Below are 20,854 nucleotides of genomic sequence, written 5' to 3'. Positions count from 1 at the left end.
TTTTAGACTGACACACTAAAGACTGTGAAAAGAACAGGACAAATGATTGAAGCATGAGGAGCTACAACACCCTGAAACCTTTTGCAGGTGATGCCTGAAGCAGCCACGGGTTGTGTTATACAAACTGAGGAAGTGCAATGTAAAATATGCATTATAAAGACATATGCTATATAATCATTCAGTCTTTGAGGGCAATACCTTAATTCAACCATCTCACTATGTCTATAGTGTTCCAGATGAAGAGCTGTCTGGCTCCCATGAATCCCTTTAACATTCTGCATGAGTATGGTTCAGCTTCAGCACAAGTTTGGGAGTTGATGAATAAAATTCTCATCTGCTGAGCTTTCAATTAAAGCAGAGGAAGGAGATGCAGTATTTTCACATCAATGATTCATGTAGCCCGAAAAAAAAGAAATCCTTTCTAACCAAAGGAGCTCATTTAGTCTCTCTGTCTCTGTCAGATGAGTCTGATTCAATCCTGCCGCTGAGAACAAGGCTTAATGAAATGTGATAGGAAGAAAACACCTGGTAGACTTTAGATGGTATCTTCCCTTGCTTGATTCTAGTACGTCATCTTTTGGAAGTCAGTGTGTACCATTATTTCCCCTTTAACTAGCAGGAACCACGCTGCAACAAAGTGTTTGAACTTTCAATGGAAATTCAGGAGGTATTAAGGACAGGTGAATGCATGTGGGTAAAGATGGAAGGACGATGTTGTCTGTTGGGCTGATCTTGGAGGATGTACTGAAGAAACTTAGTGTGGGGTTTTGTCTCAGGCATGTTTTCACCCAAGCTGCTTACCAGCCCCCCGGACAGCTCCTAGAATAAAGTAGAAAGATGAATAGATGAAGGAACAGGGAAAGGGAGGGTGGGTTGAGAATCTGAGACAAACAAGGTAGGATGGGTTGATGGGTATAAGTAGGCTTGGCGGGTGATTTGGGGTGTAGTTGATATTTAGGTTCTTAACCATGATGCAGTACCATCAGGGAGGCAATTTATTCTGCAGCATGACAATGACCCAAAACATCCAGCCAGAGTTATAAAGAACTATCTTCATCAACAAGAAGAATCAACTGCTGATGTTTTGGCCTACACAGAGCCCTGATCTCAACATCATAGAGTCACACTGGGATTACATGAAGAGTCAGAAGCAGCTGACACACTGAAATCCACAGAAGAAGAAGTGGAAACAACAGATCTACTGAGTACCTGAAACACTGTGTGCAGGTGTGCCGATGAGAACTGCTGCTGTTTATCAAATACTGATTTCATTTAGGTTTCTGCTGTTAACTCAACTTTGTATCAAGTTAATTGATAAGTAAATTCATGGCATTATTTTTTAAATCATTTTCACTTCATCTTCATCATCTTACTTTTAGTGCCTAAAGCTTTTGCACAGTAGTGTACTGCAGCTGGTGCTGACAGTGGAAGAAAATGAATCCCCCTCAGCTACATGTTTCTAGTGGATACCAGTTTACTGCTGATGCTGTTGGCAGGCTGAATTATACTGTATTATTCTGTTTTTCTGTATTTGTAAAAAAAAAGCTTAACATAGTTTGATGATCTGTGTTAGTGAATATTTTACAGCTTTTTCTCTCCGGTGTCAGAAATGGACTGTCTTTAAATTCTTCCTGTATCTACACTATAATCTAGGGATTAAATGCTTCTGCTGTCTCTAACTTTGATTAGCTTCCAGAAGAATCCCCTGACATTTGCTGCAGTGTTGTATATCTCTTTGTTGGCTTCACTTGGCCTAAGGCTTAGAGTTTACTTTGGGTGCTGGATATTGCCATCAGCATCTTTCGTTCATTTTAGGTAAGACATCTTCCTCAATACATTATCAATACGACAACCATGTGACCATGACACAATAGAGTCCCCCAAGTCCCAAAATGTAAATTTGTGAATTGTGTGCACGTAAATTAAAATGATCTTGTTCATACCAGATAAATCCAAGATATGAGTTTTGTGTGCATACACGATCATCTCTCTCACACACTTTATTGAATAGTATCTTAAACACTTGTGTCAATAACTTGTAAGCATGAGAAATGGATTTTGCTTCTGACTCAGTCATTTTTTCAAAATTGACAGAGAAGACATTCTACAGCTGTCCTCACATGCTGAGATGTACTAATCAGGACTAGTAAACTGATATGTGTAAAATAGGTGGAGTACCCATTTAAAGTATAAACTGACAGCTCTTCAATAAACAGCTGTGGCTCAGGAGGTAGAGTGGTCGTCCTCCATTTGGAAGATTGGAGGTTCGATTCCCGGCTCCTCCAGTCCACATGTTGATGTGTCCTTGGGCAAGACACTAACCCTAAATTGCTCCCGTTGCTATGCCATCAGTGTATGAATGTGTGTGAATGAGTTGTAATGTAAAGTGCTTTGAGTGTTTGTAAAGACTAGAAAGGCCATTTACACTCCTGTGAATGCAGATGGTGGAAAACATATTAATTACATACACTGGAGCTGTGAGGGTGTGATGCATGCCAAATCAATATGAAGGTCTCTGATGACACAGTGTAAGTTGTTTCTGTGCACAAGAACAGGTTTCTTATCCAATCTGGAGAATGTTCCTCCCCTTACACATGCAACAGTGAAATTGAAGTGAAAATGTTCCATCAGATTGCAATCATTCTGAATAGTATTTATGACAATGATCAAATGTCAGACATTTGATGAGATCGGTTGGTGGAGTATAACAGCTAACATAAATGTCACTTTGCATGCAGTCACTGTCAGTCCACATCTTCTATTAGATAATCAAATCCTGGTTTCACATCCATCAGTCACAGAGTAACATTATTATTCATTTGGAGACGTGTTTCTGTGTAATATTCATTCTCCTTTCAGCTCTGTTTGGATTGCCACCAACTTATCTGCTAAATGCTCCACCAGCTCTAACTGTGTCTGTCTGCTGTTGGGTGCTGGGTGCTGGGCAGGTAGTGTACAGTGAGTTTCCAGTTGAACCATCACAGTAAAGCTGCAGTCATAAAATCAAAACAATGAGCTGGAAGATGCTGAAGTGCTCTCTGGAGCTGCAGGGAATTTCCGAATTCATGACTTCATGAATTCTCTGTTTGACCGACCCTTCTCACATTAAACACAGCCATTTGGTCAACAGGTGTTTACATTTACAGTGTTTGCCTCATTAAACCTGGACTGGGTGTCTGCAGACTGCTTGATTTGACTTCTGCATTACATTAGAGCTGCAGAAATGAATCGATTTCACCATTTTCTGAAATTCATCTAAAAAGTAATGGACAGATTAAAGGTTAATGATGTTCGCTTTGACTTTCCTGTTGTTCGTTGAACTTGCATGGAGGACTGTTTTATACACAAGATTGGGTACATTGTCAAAGCTGTGGGTGTGCAGGGCCTTTAAATCTGAGGCAATTTATGCAACAATATTACTGTAACTAAAACTATCTTTAGTTACAGTCTATCTATCTATATTCATTTATTTCTATGAATTCTATTGTACTTGTCTATATTGATTTTATTTTAATTACTTAGATGTTATATTGTGTATTGTTCTCATGTCTTCTGCACGTTTTGTGCTCTCTACCACTCCTGTCTTCTCCTGAGCTCACTATTTCATGATGTGTGTCTTTGCTTCAGTGTTTGCTTGAAATATACCTCTCGTGCACACTACAGTATCTATGATTGGGAGGGGGGGGGGGGGGGGGGGGGGGGGGGGGGGGGGGGGGGGGGGATAACTGCTGTAGTGTGGACTGGGCTGATCCGCCCCTTCCTCCCAGCGGAGCTAGGAATCACCTCAGCTCAGCTGTGAGAGGCTGCAGAGCCCTCACCCTGGCATGGCATTCTGTCAGGGCTCTGCACGCAAGGAACACCCTCTTCTGTGGAACCCTCTCAGTCTTGTTCGCAGTTCTTCACGCTTTTGTCGCATATGCTGTCGACAGTGAAGCGGAGAGGTGCAGGTAGAATGGGCCAGACCCTCTGGTCCTCTCTGTAACACTGGAAATGGATCCGACATCCCCGCAAACAGACAAAGGTACTCCTAAATGTGCTGTTTCCTAAGGAGGATGCATGTGTGTGCATGTGTGCAGGATTCAGGTGTTTGAATGTATGTGTGAGGTCTCTGCGACAGCCTCCAGTCTACTACATGTGGTCAGAACGGATATCGGATTTGCACTTGTTGAGTGATGTGGATGTGTGACCCGTTTTACAATGCAGAAGCTCCGGTTAGCTGGCAAAGCTTAACTGTCATGTTTCACTTTGATTATATGTGAATGAACAGTTGCACATGAATGTCAGAGTTAAGGCGTCCTGTCAGATTGATCTCTGCTGCCAACTTCACTTTGACTCTCCTCTCGTTCCTCCTTCAGCTCAGGGCTCTGTCATGATGCTGCGTTTTCTGTGCTGCGCTGAATCAAACCTACATCCAATCACTATGAGTATACATTCATATTACTGCTGGAGCATTTTCAGATACTGTCTGAAACAGCCAGTACATATAGTGTTTGTTTGTTTTTTGTTTTTGTGTGTGTGTGTGTGTGTGGGGGGGGGGGGTTATCCAGGGTCACAAGCCATCTGACACAGAAAGTAGATGCATCGTCACAGCTGTTGCAGTACCAGAACACCTTGTCACACTTTCTGTTCTTGCTGCATATTCTGTGTCATTACAGTCATTCATTTCATATTGAATGCTTCTGTTGGTAAAACACAGACAAGTATTTGTGAGGAGTGGCTACTGGGGTAGGCGGTCATACTAATGGTCACATTTACTTTGTGTGAGTTGTACCCAATGAGTTCAACAAATCCTCCAGACTAAATGACAAAATAGGTATTTTGTCATCGGCGTCATCTAATATGGGCCTTGTTGGAAAAAATGAACACAGACCCCCATTCTTCCAGTAAACCGCATAACTGTCTATTAAGTGATGATGATATGGAGCCCTGATACATTTAAAAAAAAAAAAATCATATTTCAGGACTTTGAGGTCCTGCATGATGATATGACCTGGGAAACAACTATTTGAACGGAGTAAGATATAACGTTTCTGCAACTGCATAGCTTTTTTCTCATCTCAAAAGAACCTCATGCATATTTTTGGTTTGTATGAGTCTCCTAAATGTGTTTGTATGAGTCTCCTAAGTAATATTCATAAGATTTTACCATTGGCATAATCAACTCCCCCAAATTCATATACAAGGCTACCTGCTCTGCTCCAGCAATCTATTAAATTCAGGAAAATGTCATCCTAAGAGCAAAAAGGACTCTAAAGTGTGGAGCTGTCAGAAATCAGCATTTGAAAACAGAACAGATTTAGCAGTGTCAGTAGAGAAATATTACTACTGCTGTCTGTGCAATGACATTACAGAGCTGCACTGTGATAAGAAAATATGATTTCAGAGTACACTCCATAGCTGAGGTTACACTGTCTGGTGTTATAACAGACGATGTTCCTCTTCTGAACTGTAAGGTGCTCATGCTTATAAAATAAAAAAAATAAAACTCAAAATTTTTTAACCATAATGCACTAAAGATAATATTAGAATAACAATGGTACAAGACTTATTGTTTTATTTTGATTTGAGTTAATTTATGAGCCATATTTCAACTCTGAATCAATTGAGATTAAGACACAATAATATTTCAATCAAAACTGTGGAGAAAGGCAGAATATGCATCATGAGCATATTCTGCCTATGACAGGTCTGGTCCAATCGTGACGTTTAGAGAAAACTCAGCAAATGTGTTTGTTTAACTGGTTCTTACACGAGGCTCAATGTATTTCCTCTTAGAGACCTTAATCTCGGGCTGTTTCAAGGCAACATCCTGGTAATTAAATTGGATATATGTCTGCACCTTGCAGAAAAAGTAACATCCGAATGCACCTATAAGTTTCTGTGAATCAGGGGTTTTTATGTGAGGAGAAGAAGGTTCAGAATGGCCTCCAGGTTCTCTGAAGGACACACCTTTATGGGCCGTGTCCTTAGAGGGATGCAGCCTCTGCATTAGGATGAAGCTAAAGAGAGACTAGAGAGGGGAGAGCCAGGGACGAGGGATCTATCATACATATCAATATATTTTAGTATTATTCTCATATAATTGTAGTTAAAGACTAGACTGTTGTTTACAAGCAGAAACTAACTGTAAACTCAGCATTATTACTGTATAAAGTAGATATGGTGAACTTGTAAGCAAACAGTTCTCTATCCAGCAGATATGGGGCAACATTAGCATTTATTTGGAGTAGTGTTTGTAGTCCTTACTCTCATACAGACAGAGGAAGTGACTAACTGGTGAACATAGTGGAGCATTTAGCAACTAAAGAGACAGATATTTTTCTCAGGCGTTCTCAGGAGAGTGAATACTGGACATATAAGTTTATTCAAATACTTTATTATTACCTAAAACCTTTTTGAGATTTAAATTAAATATAATATTATTCTTAAAATGCTTCTTGGCGTGAATATATTTTTAAGAACACATTTTGTGTCAATAGGGAAATGTGTATTGTAGTACCTGAGGGGAATAATTCATGGTTGATTGGTCTTGCAGAGGGCAAGCACAAGTTTGAAGCATAAACAGGACAGAAAGAGGTAATGCCACGAAGAAAGTATAAAAGTTAAATGAACAAAACACACACATTTGTGTTTTCTGAGCTCTTTTGTCACATAAATAATGTGAAGTAAAAATAATGAGCATAAGCCTCTATTGTCATACATTTATTTCCTAAACTGCACTTTTTGCAACAGTGTGCATAGCTAGAAGGTGGAACGAGGTGGAAGTTTCATGAGATTACAGTAGAAGTAGTCTTTGATGTGCCGTGACCAGAATGACTAAGTGAAACAATCAATACTCATTCTCTAACTAGTAGACATAAATAGATAGGAATAAAGATTACAATTTTTTTTTTTAGCAAAGGTAAGCAGTCTATTCTGAGCTGTAGATGAATGGGTGTTTCTTACCCTTATCTGTCATCTCCTGCTGCTTTTCTACTGTGTGGAAGAAGCTTTCACTTTCAGTTGATTAAATCCTACCGCCATTTCAAGGTGTCATTTCACACAATGATCCAACCTTAATTACATCTGCTAAGGTGCCCTCAGGAAAGATGAGCTGTTAACCCCCATCCCTCCCCCTCTCTATACAGTATACCAGTGATAGAGGGTTTGCTACGTGGCAGTGGGTTAGGGATAGGGTTAGGTTAGCAGAAATGTATTTGGGTTAAGTACAATATTGGATTTTTAAAAAATATATTTATAATGTTCGCTAATATCCGATATGCTGATATTTTTCCAACTAATTATGGCAGATTGTCGATGGCAATACTCATATATGCACTTTTTTTTTTTTTCCTGGCTGAGGTGACCATAACGTAAGCATCGTCAGATTGTACTAATCATGATCAAGAAGGACAATATATGAGGGAAAAACTTAGGGAGACTTGAGTTCATGACCATTGACCAGCCAAGTGGTTCTAGCAATAGATATTTCTTTGAGTTTATTAGATAAACAGGATTAAGGTGGCGGTAACATACCTAAGACACTGGTTCCCAACCTCCATTGTAAACCAAAATAATAAGATTACATTTTTCTCAAGCAGAGTGGTACATCCTGTCAGCTGAGGTGTTTCCTGTCTCTACAGTCAAACACACGCTCAGTGCTCCAGTTGGAGATTCCACACAGAGAGCTGGGGCCAGCTGTGAGTCTAGCAGAGTATTAGCTGCAGCATTGCCAAAGGGAAGCATGCCCACCTAGCATCTACTAGCCTCCCAGTCGGAGGACCGATTCCTGGTTTGTTATTGAGCTTAAAGTGGGAAGAAGTTGGGCAGCTAAGTGAAGTGGAACCTGTGGAGGAAGCACCAGGACTATTAGGGTGACCTGCAAGTCCTTCTCCATGGCCTCTCCGAACTCCTCCCACAGCTGGGTTTTTGCTTTAGCAACAACCTTAGCTGCCACACTTTTGGCCCTTTGTCACCTATGTGCTGCTTCGGGAGACCCCTAGACCAGCCAGACCTGAAAGGCCGCCTCCTTCAACTTGATGGCCTACTATGGCGCTTTTCCACTACACAGTTCCAGCACGACTTGACTCGACTCGGCTCGACTCGACTCGGTTTTATTTGCATTTCCACTAGGGATAGTACCTGGTACCTGGTTCTTTTTTAGTACCTGCTCTGGTGAGGTTCCAAGCGAGCCAAGCCGATACTAAATGTGACGTCAACAGACTGCCGGCCACTGATTGGTCCGAAGAGTTGTCGCTGGAAGAGTCATGAGCCGTCCTACACAAGAATCAAACCCGGCATTTTTAAATACCGGCAGCAGCGTTACAACCATAGTTACAGTCATACGGCTCAATTTTCTTGCTTTGTGTGTGATAAAAAGCCTCATACAGCAGCAAGTACACCACTGCCTCCATGTCCTCCATTGTTTATGTGCTTTGTGTCGCGTATAAAACGAAGTCACAGCAGTTTCGCAGAGCCGTGCTATGACAACCCCGCCCACGTTGAGTAGGTACTTTTTTAAAGGTCATTCCTGGAACCATGCCGAGTCGAGCCCAGTAGTGCTAGAACTGTATAGGGGAAAAGCGCCACTAGTGAGTTCTTGGGTTGCCACTTTGACAGGCACTGATGAGTTTCCAGCCATAACTCTGAGCAGCTGTTTCCACTTGTATTCCATGTCCCCATCCTGTTGTTGAAGACCTCACAGACAGGCGCTTCAACCAGATATTCCCAGTCCACCCTCAGCACTAGTTAGTTTAGTTTCTCCCAGGTGTGTTTGGCAACCTCCCTCACCAGCTGATCCAGATCCAACACACCACTAGGTGGTGACCAAATGATAGCTCTGCCCTTCTCTTTACCCAAATGTCCAAGACATCAACTACAAAGTTGATTATCGATCTTTGGCCTAAAGTGTTCTGGTAACAGGTACACTTGAACTGGTACCTGTACCAGAAGGGTTAGGGTTAGGGTTGAATGCAGTGATTATTTTTCTAGAATCCAAACTGAAAAAGGCTTTGCTTGTAATTTTATTTCAACACTCAGATCTCCCAAATCTTACCCCTCCTGAGGACCCCCCCCCTCTGTTCTGATTGGTTGGCATCCAGATTATTGGTTAGCTGCATCCCAGCCAACTTTGAGCGGCTTGGGAAACAACGTCAACCAACTTTGAACAAGTGACAAACTACTTATGTCTAGTGAAATCATTCCATGCAGATAGTTTTGGTCTTTCTTTGTCCAGGTTTTTAGATGTCTCTGAGATTTCTGCCTTTAATACAACTGATGTGAATGGAATGATTTGAGGATGTAAATTAAACATTTTTTCAGTTTAATTAATTATTTTAAATGTAATTTTTCAATAACAAACCTGAACAAATGAAACCAAAAGTATCCACACAGATAGATACCAGATAGAATTTTGGGAGAAATGATCCTTTAAGAATTTTGTGGCAGCAATATGATAACAGTTATGCTTTTGTCTTCCATATTTATAGACAATGAGGTCCATCTAAAGAGGCTGGGCCAGTCTGGTGTGAAGAGGATGCCAGAGCGCCCCCTGTGGGAGCTGCAGTGCCACTGTCCTGCCCCCGTCACACACTTTTCTTCCCAGATGATGGAAGGAGAGCCCTTCACCTCTGCTCTCTCCTCTCTGCTGTACTCCGCCGGGGGACACTTTATCGCCCTCTCCTCGTCCTCCTCTTCTTCCTCCTCGTCCTCTTCGGATTCAGCTATCGCTGCCATGTCCCTGGAGCAGAAGACCACTTTTGCCTTGGTCATATTTCTCTTTGTTTTCCTCCTAATCCTCATCGTGCGATGCTTCCGTATCCTGCTGGACCCCTACCGGAGTATGCCTACCTCCACCTGGGCTGATGGCCTGGATGGTCTGGAGAAGGGCCAGTTCGACTATACTCTGGCCTAGGGATCAACACAAAATACACAAACCCAAGCACACTGGTGTGTGTTCACACATGCCCAGTTACATTGTACTGTTACTTTGTTTGCCTTGAGCCAATGAAGGCACCGGGAGACATAAAACCAGTCCATTTCACGCTGCCTTGTCGGTGTGTTCACACACAGCTGTTTGAATCTCACATGTGCAGGCTATATGAACAACAACTAGCTCAAAATGAGCATATGGGTGTATTTAATTCATATAGAGCTCTGTGTGGGTCAAACTGTGTGAACTGGGACTTCACACTGGCTAGGCTGACTGCGACTGTTGCCTACTAGGTTGATATTTTAAAAAAAGAATAACAGTTTTCATGACTTGCACAAATGGTTATAAAAGATGATTTGGTGGTTGTTTAATTATTCTTATTGTATGTTCAGACTGAATCTAAAGTGAAATGTCACCATGTGTGATTCACACAAATTTTGTACCACGATTTACCAACTGTGCAGATGCTAACTGTAGCTAGCTAGCATTGTACATCTATGGTTTGTACATTGCTTGGTAGCTCATGTACTTAACTAACCGAGAACGCTGCTTCTTTCTGGTATTTTCATTTTTGTTTCCTTTCTTTTTTTTCTTTTTTTATTACATTGGAGTCATAAAAACATATCATTAACACAAAAGTTTTCAATTTGCACAAACAAAAGTTTACTTTACACTTTAGTGAATTTCTCTCGTGTTGTGACTTTTTATGCGAACATGGTGACAAATCTGCTTCTTTCTTCAGTCTGAACACACCTTTAGGATTATATGTGTGTGTGTTACTGTACTGTATTTTCGCATAGAGATGACTAGGACTGGGTATCACTTCAACATTTTCAACACAAATCCCAGTACAATACATGAGTTTTGCTATTTTATATTATTATATATATTATATAATATATATATTATTTATATTTTCAATATTTTATTTTGAGAAAAAAAAATTGTACAAAAGCCCCTTCTTTAACGTAAGGTAAGACGCCAAAGTATTGTAAAAACACAAGTAGCTGTACAAGAACTAAAACTAAAATTGTCAAAATTATAATTTAAAGCAGAGCTGATCTTACTGATCAAAGAATGTGTATAGATTATATATCCAGACCAGACATTCAATGTCAGATTTCAGTACTTTACAGTTTCTTTAGTTGTCTGTGTTACAGACACATGTTGGTTGCTACCAAAGAAGAGTTTGATACCCGCCATGGGATTGACCCAATGTGTGAATGTGACTGGCCAGGCTGACACTTAAAAAGACTAAGAAATGTCGTAGAGACAGGCACAAATTTGAAAATGGACATCTTCACTTGAAATGGGGATGTTTTGGTGGCTGCTTTGACAATGCTTAGAATTATACAGTATGTATGTCTACTATTAATGTTTACTGGAGATACACACATATTTCCTTAAATGTGGATAGACCTTAATTTTCACAGTGACACACCAAACCGTCCCTGCCACACCTTTGTCAAACTGTGAACTGTTTACACTGTTAGCAATTGGAGGTTCACAGAGACCAAAAAGAGATAGTGCATGTCAAAGATGAGCTTGAGATACCTCGCTCATACAGGGTAGTCATTTGACTTAGCCTAGCGTCATTCTGTACAGTGTAGAAATAAAATTCAATATTCAAGCTTAAAAACATGAGAGTTTTAGATGTTTTTCCTTCTTTGGTTAAGAAACATAAAACAGAATATCATAGTTAAAACTGAACAGCAGTGACTTGAAGTTGCAATTGTTCTATTCCATTTTGGTACTAAGATGTTCCTTAGAGAACACTGAAGAAATGTTTTAACACATAGTTTTGTAATGTAATCATTCAATGGGAAAGAGAACAGGGTTTTACTCTAACAGGGTATTAGCATTAATGAGCTTCTTTCACACATGCACTATAACCCTGATATTTTCTGGACTTGAAAATGTCAGAATCAGTCGGATCACACTATTAAAGACGGATTAAACAGACTTCACCCTGCCAGCTCCCCTCGTACAAAGTCTGTGTAATATCATAAATTGAACCCATGTGTGAATACAGCAGTGAATTGTCCAGAGAATACACAACAAGCAAGGGAGCTACAACTGTTCGCTGCCATAAGCACTACAAAATACAAGAGTAAGGGAGACGGTACAAAGAATTTATTAACAATTTGCTGAACAAGCATCACTTCTCTCTCATCCACAGATGCTATTTTACACCTGCAGCTGGTGCTGGATAAACGCAGCAGACCAGCTAAGCTGCATTGTTTTGACTGGGCATGAATGCTGTGCTGTGAAGCTAGTGGTAATGGGAGCGAAGACTTCCTGTGATTTCTCATGAAACAAAAGTGGTTTTATTTCTGATGAAAAGCTTAAAAATGCTGAATTACAACCGCAGTGTACTTTTGTGTCATGTCCTGCCTTCTGCACCCCTCGCCTAAACCAAACGGAGTATTTCCAGTAGGTGTGAATGCGTCTGATATGGACAGTCTCCTGTTGCTGCTATTGCTGTGAACACTACATGTGTAAAAGGGCAACTCCAGAAGTCCAAACATGACTCTCTGGACATTGTCAGGAGTTCATATGTGAAAATGGTTCAAAATGATGGTTCATTAGCCATGCACAAGCATTTCTGCCTTCATTATGTTATAGTTTATCGGCTTTAATGAGAAGAACCTTGAACCAAGCTGCGCAGTTTTTACTTTCATGTTAGTTTACAGGCCTTTTCTGATAGCGTTTGGTCAGGAAACACAGCTTGTGTGACCACTGTGTGTGTGTCATGGAACCTACTTTTCATTTCAATGCCACATAGTGTCTCACAGTGCTGCCAACAAATTCATGTAAACTCATGTCCACCCTGCCCCGCCAGTTACAGAGCAGGTACACACACACACCTGTTCCTAAAATCATTGACGTTGCATCTGTCCTGATATGAGCACTCTTTGAATTTTGGAATATATCCTGCCCTTTCATCACACCACGAGCTTTGTCTGCATTGACAGGTATCCCAGCATTCTTTGTGCAGTGAATTAGTCACTTCCCATAGAAAATGAATTAGTAGGGATTTTGTCACCAGTTTGTGTACAGTTGTGTACCACAGATTTGAGGTCTCACCTATTTTCTCATTCCATACACCTATTTTTGTGATGTGTGTGGTTTGAAGCAAAAATAGACAGTGAAAATGATGTGTTGATAGTCACATTGACATCATACCAGCAACATTACACCTAGTTTCAATGTCTATATTTGTCGAATATGTCACAGACATGAAAAAATTCTGAGTTACCACTGCGGGTCAGCCTGCATGGTGACGGGGCAGGGAGCCTTTCTGGCACAGAGTCGGTGGACACACAGAGCCTCTTTTGTCGATTCCTCCCCATTTTCTGTGATATTAATTCAAACTGGGACTCCTGCCCGTTGTTTTACCTGCTTCCAGACTGAGATTTTCTGTTGTTATTTTCCTTATTTGTTGTCAATTTGCCCCCTGACAGACAGAGGTTTGTTTGACGGAGTGTGTTTGGCTTGTTTGGGAAACTTGTTGTCGTCTGGAGGGATTGTCTTCACTTAACTCATCATAATGGGGGGGTTGACTGGTAGAATAATAATGAGTGTATGTGGCTGACATCGAAGAGAAAGCTGCTTTCACCTCACATATTATTTATTTGTCACAATTGAGCACATGCTGATTAATCTTTTTCTGCCTAAAATGAGTATAAAGTACATTTTTAATGAAATCATATGAAACATTTTATTATTGATGGCCGTTATCAAAATCACTTGCTAGGCTTCTTTCCCAAATAGAGCCAAATGAGACCTGTGTGAGGTCAAGTAGTATTTTAAAGTTTGTCAAATACTTGCTTTTTACCAATGTGTATGGGTGGACAAGCTTTGACATAACTGCCTGCCTACTGTGTGTTCACTAAGAGGCAGGTCAGGATCATAGTCATGCACCAGAGTACCCTCTGGTGGCTGTGTCTCAGGAGGTAGAACGGTCATCCACCAATTGGAAGATTTGCAGTTTGATTCCCGGCTCCTCCCGTCCACATGTCCATGTGTCCTTGGGCAAGACACTTAACCCCAAATTGCTCCCTTGCCAACAATGGTCTAAACACAGATGTTTTTGGTTGGTGTATGAATGGTTAGTCTCCTCCTGATGAGCAGGTTGGCATCCTGTGTGGTAGCCCTGTCATCAGTAAGAATGTGTGTGAATGGGTAAAAAAAATGGACTGTACTTACATAGCGCCTTTCTAGTCTTTACGACCACTCAAAGCGCTTTACACTACATTTCATTTACCCATATTCATACACTGATGGCAGGAACTACCACGCAGGGTGCCAACCTGCACATCAGGAGGAAGTTAACCATTCACTCACATTCATACACCGTTGGCGCAGCAACGGGAGCAATTAGTATGCAGCATTTCATTATATCCTGATATACTGCCCTCATCGGTCATGTGCCTACAGGTATAAATCTTTTGTTATGTAAAACATTAATGATCTGTAGTTCTTCATGTTATACCTCTCTACATAGAAAATGTAGAAAATGCACAACCAAAGCACCAACACAGCGCAGCATATGCAGGGTAGCCATGTAACACAGGTGCACAGTTAAAAGCAAGTAGATCACAAGCAATGCCAATGTTATAAATCATTGTTTGAATGACCTGTCCATTGTGAGTCCCCCTGCCAAAGATTAATATCTGTTCACTTTGTTCCCCACATTTAAGATAGTTGCTGCTAATAAATGTGAACTTTTCAGCTTCCCCCCTCAGCCCTCTAACCACTGAACTAATCAACTCAAGGCAGATACCACTAGCTGGATATCATACATACAGAACTTACTTGTTACTTGCCTGAGTTTGAATTTATTGTCATATTTATTTATTTAGTTTGGCAGATTTTTGCCTCATTTTCTCCCACTTTGGAAGACACCGTTTACTATAGTTGTCTGGAGAAACTCCCCTTTCCATGTGTCCAGTGCAGCATGTGTGATTTAATTATTTATAAGTGAAATATGAAGATCAGGCCCTCTGACTGGTTTGGGAACAAGTTTGTCTTTTTAACTTGTATCTGCATTTACCAGAGAGGTGCTGTGGTAAAGTGTGATAATCATACTGTATAAATGAATGAGATTATAACAGAATTGAACACATACTGAAGTTGATTTCTGCGTTTACTAAATTAGTTGCACCTCTGGGTCTCTTAGCAATCCAAAGCACACAGTTAGGACAAAATCTTTCAACAGATAAGAAAAGACATAAGATGGCATCTTAGAAAAACCCCCAAACAATTTAACTAGTTGGAACGCCTTTTAAACAGGGTCATTTCTAGCTTGCTGGTTAGGGTTTGGAACAATGCACTGCTTACAGTTTACTGTTGATTTTGCTGATAGCGATGTTAAGAATCTTAATTAATAATTTCATCGTTTTCAAGACCATTGGACTTGCTTTTTAAATGTAATGGACTAGTCTTTTGAAGTAGCACAATCATGTAGAATCTTTAACAGCTTGCTTGTACAGAGGCTAGTAGGCACCATGCTTCCAATCAAGTTGTGGTCCTGCATTCATGTCAACAGCTTTCATTACTGTGACTGTTACAATGTTTGTGAGAATGACAACAATGATTTTCACTTGTATTTAATTGAATTTCTTTTTTGACATTTGGATTTTTATCTGTGTAGCTGTAATGGAAATGTCAGACGCCTTGTTGGTTGGTTGGTCCACTGTTTGGGTCCATTTTGGTGCAGGGTGATCCCTGAATTTCTTATCTAGAAACACCAGCAGGCCAATGTTTTCACTTATCCAGTGAATCATGTCCACATCTACTAGATGGATTGACAAAAAGTTTGTACAGACATTCATAATTCTCAAACAATGTATTCAAACTCCCCTTGGTTAAACTTCATCTAGCGCTATCATCAGCTGAAATGTTACATTTTAAATTTAATTTTGGTTCATAACCTGCAAAACTAATGATGTTCCCATCAGCCTCAGCCACTTTGCATTTAGTGCTGATTAGCAAATGTTAGCATGTTATCACACTAAACTAAGAAAGTGACCATTATAAACATTACCTCAGCATTTTATTATCATTATTGTGAGCGTTAGCATTTAGCTCAAAACACCGCTGTGCCAACGTACAGCCTTGTGTTGCTGCTAGCATGGCTGTAGGCTAGTAAAGGTTAAATATGCCTGAAACCAACTAGTGCATACAAAGTGTTTGCTGACCAAGTGTTCTGAATGTCCACACTTGAAGGCAGGATGAAAAGCCTGTCATCACCCACTGCCTCACTGATCTCTCTTAAGAGTGTTTGTAGCATGTCTCTGTAGTCTTGACTCGATGAGTCTCACTAATAGGAATTTGTGGGCATTCATGGTGTCACACTTGGTGGTGCACACAACAATTAGTGGAAGTAGTATGAAGAATGAAAAAAAGACAGTTTGGTAGAGGTTTGAGCATGGATATGGTAATAAACTTTAAAACTGGGAAATGTGTATGACTTGTGATCTGTCAATCATTTTGAGATCAGACAGGAAAAAAAGATCTACCTCTGTCTTCATAGTTAACTGTTTGTGAATATTCCCCAAATAAATGACAGCTACCTTTAGAAACTATGAGAAGATACTAGTTAACAATCATGTCCCTCTTGCATTAGAGATGTGATCAAAACTGCATTCATATGAATATTTCTATGTAGGGAGACCGGGGCTTGTTGTCACACGTTTTACACTCTTATATATTTCTTGGAATCAATACATCAAATTACTTTTTAAAGTGTACCAGATGAAAGACCAAAGTCTCAGGTATATATTTTGTATTCATGTCATTTTCATATCTTGTGTCAGTGCAGAGTTATAGGCAATCAAATGGAGAGTGTGAACATGTGACATGTTGCACCACCATTGGGTAAGTTGTCTCACTATACGGGGTAAGATGTCACACTGGATTTTGCAACTAATAAAACAAGGACAAAATGATTGTTCTTTTTTTTACTTGAAAGTGAACATTGAAGTCAGGCACAGACAATGTTTATCATTGAGTTTGAAAAAGTCATTGAACATGGCCATTGACTATGGCTCTCAGCCTCAAATGCCTGTTTTACCTTTCTTAAACTCAAACTTCCAGATTGAATTGAACTACAAACATTATGAAACATAAACCAGTCCTGAAATGTGTCCATAGTTCCAACAACAACTGGAAGATCCATTCATAAAAACTCAAACAAAACCTGACAAACAAATTTCCTCACTAAGTCACATGTGACAACTAACCCCAACATGACTGAGACATGTTGCTCCAAGCTACCATGTTTGCTAAAGCTAGCTCTAGTTTAAAGTTGAAAACAATGATTGAGGTATGACAGGATGCCTAAATCTCTCCTCTAAAGAGTCCACATTTATCACTGTTAGGATTTTTACCTGAAAGAAGTTTATTTTGAAATATATCAAGTTGATATTTTTTACTTTGGGTTGTGAAAAATGATTAATTGGTGCTCATCTCAGCTCACAATGTGCTATTCTCTTCTCAGACAGGACATGACACCCGACCATGTAAAAGAAGAAAACTAGTATTCCTCATTTTAGTTGCGTGCTCTGGTGGAGAAGATAATTGCAATGTGACAACTTACCCGTGTGACAACAAGCCCCGGTCCCCCCTACTTATCTGCACATAGAGCACATTTGACATGAATGCAGCCCAGTATAAGTAGACTATGTTAGCACTGCTTACATATTTAATTAGCAGCTAAAATCCTTTTCCCAGAATGCTTTCTGCTTACTGCACAGCCAGGTTCATGAGTGGAACCAAACACACTGTCAACTATCTGTATGTTCTGTGATAAAGTACTTACAAATGCTAGAGGCAGGGGCAATTTCGTGTATCAATACAAAGATTAATAATACATGATAATCACATTGCTGATATTCCAGTGGTAGGTTTTCTAATCAAATGAGAGTATAATGGAACAAAATCTTATTTAAGGAGCTAGCATGAAATCAAAGTATCTTAATTAGCTCACATATCATTTTTCTTCCAACTGTTCAGAATTGAATCTCCCTCAGTACCCTTTCATGGTGGTGCAACTGCATTATTGGTGGTTCTGTTTTACTGAAACACTGCTGATGATCGGCTCATACCGTAACCTCCACGAACCATGCTTCCAGTTTGTAACAATGACCAAGGCACTGTTGGGGGAAAAAAGGAAAATCTCCAGTGCTGATGTAGAGTTGTAATGTTCTCATCAGTAGCTCAGCCTGTGTACAGACGCAGAGCCATAGCTCTAGTACTGTGTGAGTGTGCTATAATGTGGTTTCTGTGTCTGCTTGGAAAGAAGTACATTTATATAAACATATGATTCATTTTGTGTAACAGAGCAACACTGAATAAACTATTTCCAAATCAGTACATTGTTCTCTCTTGCTGTTTTTTATTTGGCACAATTTTTTAGACAATGTCAGGAAGATTCAGAAAAGATGTACCACATGGAGTTTAAGTATAACCAAAGGCTAGTGTCTTTTACAAGACGACGACGACAACAATCATATAATAATACGTTTATTTGTATAGCACCTTTCATACAAGAAATGTAGATCAAAGTGCTTTACGAAAAAATAAATTACATACACCAAGTGCTTCACATTAAAAGGGCCTAAATAGGAGCATAAAGCAATGGGGGGAAAAGCTATGTAATATAAGATGGGAATAATTTTAAAATGGTAAAAATAGAATATAGTAAAAGTAGCTGAAACATAGGATAAATAGAAAATATAAAATCAAGTAAAATACAACATTTAAAAAGAAGTTCAGTAGTGCCTCAGTGTGAAGATGACTGATAGAAAAGTTAGTTAAAGGATAAACTGAACAAATACGTTTTTTTGCTTTCTTTTAAAAATATTTTGTGAGCTGCCTCCCTGATATCTAAAGGTAGTGTGTTCCATAGCTTTGGGTTGTAAGTAATAAAAGCTGCATACCTGATTTTTTGAACATCCAAAAAAACAAGAAGCAGGTGATCACAGTGTTCTTGAAGGTAAATAGTTAATAAAGGAGTTCACCATGTAGCTTGGTCCTAGCTCATTGATAGATTTGTATGCAAGGATGAGAACTTTAAAATCAATTCTGAAACTTACAGGAAGCCAGTACAGAGCAGCTCAAACTGGACTAATATGTTCTCTCCTCTTGGTTCTGGTTAATAACCGAGCTGCAGAGTTTTCAATGAGCTGAAGTCTCTCAGTGTTTTTCTTTTCTTTTCAGGAGGCCAGTAAAAAGTTACATTACAGTAATCAATAAAGATTACGATAAAAGCATGAGGCCTGTGTTAATCCATGTTTTTAATACTGTCAACAAATCCCACAAATAGACCCAACAATACAGTATGTTTGGCTCTCAGTACAGTACTTCCTGACTTCCCTGTTCTGTAGGTTGCTTTCATCTCCAAACCCATTGGTTTATTATATTAAAAACATACATCTTTAAAAATGACTTGAATACACTGATTCCATTTTTTTAAAAGGTTCAGTAGTTTCACTGTAGTCCGTAGCATACGTTAGTCCACATTTGGTGCTCTAGTGTGTATTTCTCTGTGTGGGACTGAGTCAAAATACACTACAGTGTGCGTGTGTCCATGGTGATTAGTAACTTAGTAAAGTGGATCACAGTACTTGTTCATAGATCAATTCATTGTTGGTTTGGGTCTGACTTTTGAGATTGAAAGTTGAATCTTGACCTTGCAAACAGCATTTAATAAAACAATCTCATCACAAGATATATGTAATAGCTGCTCTGGTACACATGTAATATAAAGATGTTTTGTCTACGGTGGTTTAATGTAATGCTTGAAGGTTCATCAAGAATAACAAAGCAGAGCCAGCAATGTGATTATATCATGCTGGAGCAGACAGCCACTAAAAACTGTCTCTCCTGTGATGGTTGTGATTAACACATAAACACTTTGTAATGAAAGTGCTATTAGGAAATAAAACAGTTGTTGGGAAAAATGTGAATTTAAATTTAAAAAATAGCAGCATTACACTATATAATAGTGAAAAGAAGCAGGATGGAATCATCTTTTATAATCATATATAATGTGACCATTCATTTGTTTATACATTATGTTATGCGTACAACACTTTGGGTCTCCATACATAAATTGTACTTTACTGTGAAAGTATGATCGTGCTACAATTTAATAAGCAAAACAAAATAAAAAGTGTTAATAAATTATTAAATGGTGCCATGATATGTTGTAGTGGAAATGACAGTATCCTCTTTGGCATGCAGGGGAAAAGACAACAAATCACATTAATCATCAAATCATCAGTCAAGTCTAAGTAAACTTTCATTCAGGACTCATCACAGGATTAGAATCCTGCAAAAAGCCTTACAATTAAATAAGAGAATGTGTTGAAGTGTTGGGGCACTGCTGTATATACTGTATATGGAATCAGCAGCATTTTTAATAAATGTAACATGTTGTGTGTTCCATTTTTGTAGTGGAACATTTTCATCAAAATTTCGAAATCAAAATCTTTTTGAAAATAAAAGTTCCTTGAGATAACTTTTGTTGTGATTTGGTGCTATATAAAGGAAATTGAATTGAATTGAATCAGAGCAGTGACGAGGGGAACGTGATCCTATCCAGCGCTAATGATGGTCGTCAATCAACTCATGAAGATAAAGTCAGTGATGTAGACTGTTAGAGAACTGAGGATACTCTTCTTCACTGATGTCATTACTTTGCATCAACAACATTGTTCCCCAGAAAGAGAAAATGGAAGTGAATTACCAAATACTACACAAGCATTACACCCTATAGTTTTGTCATGTTTGACTAGATAATATGCAACATTTCTGTACTGTGGACCTTTGTTTGTTTGTTTGTTTTCCTCTCAGTATCAGAATAGCTTTAGGTGGTATGATGAGGGTGGTTCCATGTGAAAAAGTGATGTCATTAATTTAAAAAAAATGTAATAC

At 39.3% G+C, this 20,854-nt stretch overlaps 1 protein-coding gene across 1 annotated transcript; it reads left to right on the top strand.

Moving 5' to 3' along the window:
- Nucleotides 1-9,442: 9,442 nt before the first annotated feature.
- Nucleotides 9,443-9,892, top strand: LOC133994978 (uncharacterized). Its single transcript, XM_062434217.1, has one exon. It carries the CDS (start codon nucleotides 9,443-9,445, stop codon nucleotides 9,890-9,892), a length of 450 nt encoding a protein of 149 aa, XP_062290201.1.
- The last annotated feature ends 10,962 nt before the right edge of the window (nucleotides 9,893-20,854 follow it).

The sequence above is a fragment of the Scomber scombrus genome, chromosome 15 (genome assembly GCF_963691925.1).
Source record: "Scomber scombrus chromosome 15, fScoSco1.1, whole genome shotgun sequence".
Taxonomy (NCBI): domain Eukaryota; kingdom Metazoa; phylum Chordata; class Actinopteri; order Scombriformes; family Scombridae; genus Scomber; species Scomber scombrus.
The sequence above is the reverse complement of the archived record's forward strand: the minus strand, read 5'-3'. Positions and strand labels throughout refer to the sequence as shown.

What these genes read in the sequence shown, in the direction of transcription:
- LOC133994978 (XM_062434217.1), top strand. Translation starts at nt 9,443, where the DNA reads ATGCTTTTGTCTTCCATATTTATAGACAATGAGGTCCATCTAAAGAGG.